The 6,706-nt window shown below is 35.9% G+C and overlaps 1 protein-coding gene across 2 annotated transcripts; it reads right to left on the reverse strand.

The window, feature by feature from the left end:
* Nucleotides 1-2,972: 2,972 nt before the first annotated feature.
* LOC103327085 (uncharacterized) lies at nt 2,973-5,892 on the reverse strand. Of its 2 annotated transcripts, XM_008229373.3 has the most exons (6): nt 5,682-5,892; nt 5,550-5,576; nt 5,374-5,436; nt 3,401-3,479; nt 3,271-3,316; nt 2,973-3,171 (listed from the first exon to the last, which is right to left on the reverse strand). In XM_008229373.3, the coding sequence occupies exons 1-6, from the start codon at nt 5,721-5,723 to the stop codon at nt 3,162-3,164; spliced, it is 267 nt and encodes an 88-aa protein (XP_008227595.1). In that variant the 5' UTR covers nt 5,724-5,892; the 3' UTR covers nt 2,973-3,161. The 2 variants fall into 2 exon arrangements, with proteins under 2 accessions (XP_008227595.1, XP_088905133.1); XM_089049007.1 differs by lacking the exon at nt 2,973-3,171 and having other exon boundaries at nt 3,267-3,316.
* Between the last annotated feature and the right edge of the window lie 814 nt (nt 5,893-6,706).

The following is a 6,706-nucleotide window of genomic DNA, read 5'->3' on the forward strand; positions in this document are numbered from 1 at the left end:
AGGTTGAGCATTAACCAAGATGACAGTATTTAGCTATTCAAATTAGTGGTTAGCCGTTGGAATTGCTTTGAAACAAGTTGCGCCAGTTGTTGGCTAAAGATTTATTATATGAAACACATACATGACATACGTAACATGCTTTGTTTCTGGTTCAAATTGATGTTTATTATAAGTGTCTCCTACTAATTTGGAGGGTTGGTCTGGTATATTGTTCTCTACCATTGCTTTTATTTCTGCTAGCTCTACTTACTGTCTGTGGAGAAACACTATATGCCTAGCTACATTTGCATGTTTCACTAGGATTTTTAAACGACTATATAAAGTAAAATGCTTAAAGAATTATTGAGAACAAAAGCATGTACTATGTACAATAATTTGCGCCGAAGAAATTTGTGGAACTGTGTTAGATTCCAAATTTGCAGGCACTTTACTTGGCTTTCAACCAGAATCTTGCTACAAAAGAAACTGAACAAATAATTGCTTGAATTAAGAAGCTAGAGTTCAATTCTCGTCCTTCCTCTCTCTAAAGACATCTTTAGAAAAATATCTTGTAGACGGCGAGATATCTTTAGAAAAATATCTTGTAGACGGCTGTTGTATTGAATCGTTTTTCAAGCCAAAGGTAGGCCTCCTTTGTACAAAAAGAGCTCAAGGGGACATTAAACTTTGTTGTACACAAATCTAAAGGACTCTATATTATGTGAAGGGAATGTTGAGGATCACAAATCTAAAGGACTCTATATGCTCTTTAAAAATTATAATATACTTGCACATCCAAACAATTTAACTATTAACCTTAGTTTATTTAACAAGCTCAAAAACCAAGTTGCAGATTGCATATCAAAAGGCAAGGCAACCTGAATTTCTTAAAACCAAGTTGCAGATTGATTGCAGAAATGGGGAAGATTTGGTGATTTTATAATCATTGATAACAGATTATTGTACATTAACTTACTAATTATCATTGTCTGTCGGACTTACAAGTTACACTAGTGTTACTTATCAGAGCATAATGGTAGTGTAAGTCCGACAATGGTAGGCATAATCTGTACTTATGAGAGCTTTAATGGACAGACAAATACTTAATACATTTATTATAGTGATTCACAAACTAGATACAACTTGTGTGTAGAAAATAACATTATAATACACTAAAGCATAGGCATTTCCAGCTGGGTTTACAGTTAAGGTTGGACATCAGATTCTGACGCAATGTTCTTGTGTTTTCTGTCAATGAAAGCAGCAGCTTTGTCGTCAATGCCGGGCTCAGCTACCCACCGACCTCTGTCCTGCACACTATGCCACACCCTTCCTACACTCGTATATGAATCCTCCACCACAAGGGCGGATATGGCTAACATGTCACCTCCCCTGCGAGGCCTCCTCGACTTGAACAAGCTGAAGAATGAGGAGGAGGAGGAGGATGTTTTCTGCCTGTTGTTGCCTCCCATAACTCTTTTTCGACACAGAGATATTAAACAGAGGCTTAAAGAGATTTTCAGATGAAGAAAGTTCAGAGGTTACTCTCTTTGGTTTGTAGTGGCAATAAGGGAGTATTTATAGTAGGGTGGAGAACCTTGGAGGATTCAGAAAGCCAAGGAAGTAATGGGTGGTTGAGATCACAAATAAGACCAGAGAAGAAGAAAAAAAGGAGCATATTTCCTATGGTCCTCTGCTTTCTCTATTGACCAAAACAGACTTGAAGACATTATTAGCACTTTTATTTTTCTCAACTAGTGTCAAAAAGTTGTCTTTTTCTTCAGAACATAGCTTTGGTTCATGCATGGTTAGGTACTTGTAGAGTTTTTATTTTTATTTTTAAAAGGGTTTCCTTGCTCCGAAAAAGGAAAATAATTAAGGATTCTTCTGGGAAGGCATCACATGGTGTGCATTGCTCAGAAAGTCAGGTTTCCTTTTTAGGCAACATTGCATGCAAGCTGTCTAACTAAAAGCTATCTGAAATTTTTACTTAGCTAATAAAAGCCAGAGTTTGGCACCCCCAACTTTTATTCCATCTTTTCAAGTCACTAAAATAATATGGTTTCTTGCTAGCTGTTAATCACATTGACCAACTAAAGTTCATGCAATATTAAATTCTTTAGGAGCAAAGCATCACTTGCTTGAGTTTTTCTCTTGATTGTTGAAAGGGATTTTGGACCTATCTGAAGAAACTACTCACTTTTGTCTATTGGTTCTTCAGTTCGGGCTTAAATTTGAGTCTTTCAACTCCTTATATTGATTTCAATTACGAATTAGTAAACATGCTATAAATTAAAAAAAAATTCCAAAAATTGGGTCAGAAACCTATGGAAGTTACTGAAAATACCATTAACCTATTGTTGTTTAAATATGGGTGATGTGTGAGTTTTTTTTTTGGGGTAATGTTAGTTATATTTGTTGCTAGCTTGGTAGTATCTGGGTAAAGGTAGAATTAGGAAATGGGATTTGATATCTTCAATCTTTGAAATCTTTGATCGTTATGCTCTTAGTTTGACCCATAATTCCTTTTAGTTGTTTGTTGCTATGATTTGTCTTACTGCTTAACCCTCGGCGTTCTACGTTCATAACGTTTTACCACTGAGTCAATAAAATCTGGGACTAAAAACCCAAAATTAGGAGTGAGAAAACAAGAGGAAGATGATTATTTTACAGCGAAATAAAATTATCTCGACCTAAAATTTCATAAAACACAGAAAACAACAAAATTGAGAACGAAAACAATTGATTCATTCGAAAGGCACCTTTGATTTTCTTTTCTTTTTTTTTTTCTCTAACAAAAAGAACCGCAATTAGGTCAAACAGGGATGACGAACAATTTATTTCCAAATTAAAAAGGGTTAGCAATCTATCCAATCATGGTTGAACTGAATTACCATTAACATACAAGGTTTTGTGCAGAAAGCCTAACAAGAGCAAAGGCGATCAAATGCAAACACAAAGTATAAAGAATTCTGCATCACAAAACAAGATAGTGTCAGTAATACCAGTGAACGTATATCTCACTGCGTGCTTGCAATTAAGATTGTCAATACATATCTCACTACTCATAAATGACATCCAACATACATTTGTTTTAGAAAAGTAGTAAATCTAAATAGCTCAACCTCCGTCGCATTAAAGATACACTGTAGCCAAAGTTTCTGCATTTATTAGATTGGTCGTCATTTCCCCCTGGAATTTGGAAAAGATATTGTTAGACAGAGAGAGAGCGACCGAGAGACGCAGAGAGAGAGAGACACACACACACACACACAGTTTCAATTGACTTACGTGTTCATCATCAGAGTTATGTTATCTCCTTTCAGAAGAATGCGTCCTGAAAAAATTAAAACAAGACAGAAACAATTTAGAGATTGCACAAGCTTAGGTTAGCAGGGGAGCGAAAGACGAGGAGACTCACCCAATGACTTTCTGGTTTTTTTCTTGATGCTAACTTCTTCAGCCTCATCCAGAACCAAATTCATATACTCATCAAAACCCTAAAAACACATATGACCACCAAAGAATTTAAGACACTATGGTCAGATATATCTACATATAATATATGCTGACTTAAATAAGGGGAATATACAGAGATAGAGAAAGAGACGGAGAAAGTACGCATATATGATAATGCAAATTACATCATTGCTATGTCAGCTTCTCATTTATGACAATCGTTTCTTGGAGAAATGGAAGACTATAAAATATGCAACTAGCTCATATGTGAAATATGGAGATAATCAAGCAGAGCAAACATATCCTCAACCAGTTAGAAAATTAGGAATAGTAAGGTTCAAGCCATCACATACAAGGCATCACAAAAGGAAAGGTAAAATTGCATTTGTAAGTACATTGAGAGAACAAGTCAGACAATATGAAAGCCCTCTAGTGGAATATATATATATATATATATATATATAATTCAAACTTCCAGGATATCCTGCTGTTTATATTGTTTCTTACTTTTTCCACTTTTCTACCTATTTTCCCATCTTCATCAATGACTAACATCTTCATCCAGCCACATAAAGCTGAACTTCTAGCACATTCATTTGAAGAATGTATGACTAGTTTTGTCCATTTGGAGCAATTGAAATTCTAAAGGGCATAATCCAAGTCCACTTGTAAAAAAAATGTGGTTTAAAATGAAGTGTTAGTAGAGATTCTAGAGAATGGCAATAGGGAAGAAGGAAAAGTTTGAAAACCCAATACGAAATCAAGGCTTTGAAATGTATTCCCTGTACTAAAGGTCTTATGATCTAGACCCAGCCGGTTTGTGGACTATAATTTGAACCTGGACATGGTTACAAAATTGGAACTAAATCTGTGATGTTTCAACAAAAGTCCCTTTCAAAAAGCACTCCATACTCTTATTATGCAAAGTCCTGCCAAAGTCTTTACCAGAACAGCGTAGAAGCATGTCTCAACAAGGGAAACATGTTTTACCAACTGACCGATACTAACTGTTCGAAAACTAATAATCCCCCAGATCAGAAGCTTCCACATTTTTCTTTGGCATATCTTCTACTTTATTTGGCAAACTAGTTTTCCACTCAAATACGATAATCAATCATAGCAGATGGTCATACTTCCGCACCCTCATTACACAAAATACAAATTCCTCCAAGAAAAACCAATATTCTTAAGATCTACCAGATAATGCAGTACTAATTCAACAGATATAGATGTTTACCCAAGTTATTTTAAATGCACGATTCAGTCATTCCACAATGCACCTCCAGTTATGTCTTTAAAATCAATAAGAACCCAAATCTTATTCAACAGAACAGAAGCTAAAAGCCTAAAACTACATGTTATCCAATACTGTGTAATCTCTACAACAAATAATGTATAGTAGAACGTTCATATCTTTTTTGAGCTCTTTAGCTACAGTGGAGAGTGTATGGCAAAAAATAAAGCTCCACACACTCCCTATTCTCCTCCCTGTTTTAGAAAAAAACCTTTTGTCTTTTTACATGTAGAGAATGAAAGTGATAAGTAGTGAGCTCTCTATTTATTACTTTATACTTTTACAAGCGCGCTTGAGTTTGTACCAAAAGTAAATTGTTAGGTTTTGAGTTTGACTCTTCCTAAAAATCCTCAGGTTTACGGGTAAAATCCAACCAACAATAGAATACTTAAATTGAACACTAATTTTATGACAGTTAACACAGACTTTTAAGCTTAATCATATCGGGAAAAAAGACATTTGATTCCCAATATGGGCAAATCAATTAGAGAAGATAAATTATTATCAATACGAAGAAAAAACAAAGACAAAGAACTCAATTTATGCTAATAAGCATCTAGCAGCATTAACAAAATAACACTTAAACCCCAGTGGAGCCTAATAAAAATTTCGTTTGAAAATAAAAAACAAAACAAACTTACAATAATTCGGCCTTCAATCCTGAGGTCCTTTTGCTCAAAGAGCCAAATCTGAATGCGAGCTTTCTGTATAAAAAAAATAAAAAAAAAAAAATTCAAAAAAACCACCCGGGATGCGAGCTTTCCGAAACAAACCCAGATGAAAAAATCAATCAAAAAGAGTGACAAGGATGACTTACACTTTGAAGGAACCTGAAAATCAAGTTCTGCAGCAAAAACCCCGAAAGAAAAAAGAAGGAAATGTGTCAGTGAATCATTAAAAAAAAAGGGGGAACAAAACAAAGATGAGGACGATGGAGAAAGAAACGTACAATGGGTTGGGTCATAATCCTCTGAACTTTGGTGCTCGCCATGGCTGGGAAATTCAATGGGTTTTGGGGTTACAGAAAGAGGTTTTAGTCGAAGAGACTTTGAAGAAACCCTAGCGACCTCAGGTCTTTCTTTTTGCTATAATACGAACGAAAACTCTGTGGTACAGAGAAGAGACGCAGAGGGGAGCGGGAGAGGGAGAGAGAGAAGAATAAACGCAGAAGGCTTGGGAGGGAGAAGAGTAGAGACGCGGAGAATGAGAGAGAGAGAGAGAGAGAGAGGAGGAGGAGTTGGCGGCGCAATCGAATCATTTGGCTGTATGGGTACAGTCACTTTTGGAACCGTTAGATTTAAACAATTTTGATCCAAAGGTACAGAATAAGTTAATAAAAACACCCAAAAAAACCCTTCATCAATTGACTGTGGTGAAGATTGGGAGGGGGACTCAGGGGGTTGTGGCTCTTCGGGCTACATGAGGGTGGGCCTAAACGGGAATTATAATTGGCACTATTCATCCTATCTAGTTTAGTTCGATTCTTGACCAAAATGGCAACTGAACCAATCGAACCTGCCCGATTCTCGTTTGGGGCTGGCCCATTGCCTTTTTTTTTCCTTCTAGTTTTTGAGCCTTAAAATATCTAAAGCTCATTTCATTTCATTCTTGTTTCTATTTTTATTTTTTAGCATTCATTGTCTAACAAGCCACTGGATAGATTATATATATAAAGGAAAAAAAAACAACATACATAAACATATATCTTCAACACAGCAACATATATATCCTCTAAGACATACCTCAGAGCAGTAACCATATTGAAAGAACATGTAGTTTCATTGGAAGGTAGTAGGAGTTGACCATTGACCTATTTGACAAGTCCATGAATTTATGAGATAAGGAAAGTGATTTAAAGAGGTTAGATGCAATGGGACCTTTCCCTATAACTCAAACCAAATTTTCCCTCTCATAGGATATTTCAACTAGGCATTGACGAACCGCAAAGACCGGTGCGCACGCTATCTGCTCAAT

The sequence above is a fragment of the Prunus mume genome, linkage group LG3, assembly GCF_029339155.1.
Source record: "Prunus mume cultivar Tortuosa linkage group LG3, ASM2933915v1, whole genome shotgun sequence".
Taxonomy (NCBI): domain Eukaryota; kingdom Viridiplantae; phylum Streptophyta; class Magnoliopsida; order Rosales; family Rosaceae; genus Prunus; species Prunus mume.

What these genes read in the sequence shown, in the direction of transcription:
- LOC103327085 (XM_008229373.3), bottom strand. Translation starts at nt 5,723, where the DNA reads ATGGCGAGCACCAAAGTTCAGAGGATTATGACCCAACCCATT. An exon ending in GGATTATGACCCAACCCATT is followed by an intron (nt 5,577 to 5,681) that starts GTACGTTTCTTT and finishes TTTTTGCTGCAG; the next exon opens with AACTTGATTTTCAGGTTCCT. An exon ending in AAAAACCAGAAAGTCATTGG is followed by an intron (nt 3,317 to 3,400) that starts GTGAGTCTCCTC and finishes TAATTTTTTCAG; the next exon opens with GACGCATTCTTCTGAAAGGA.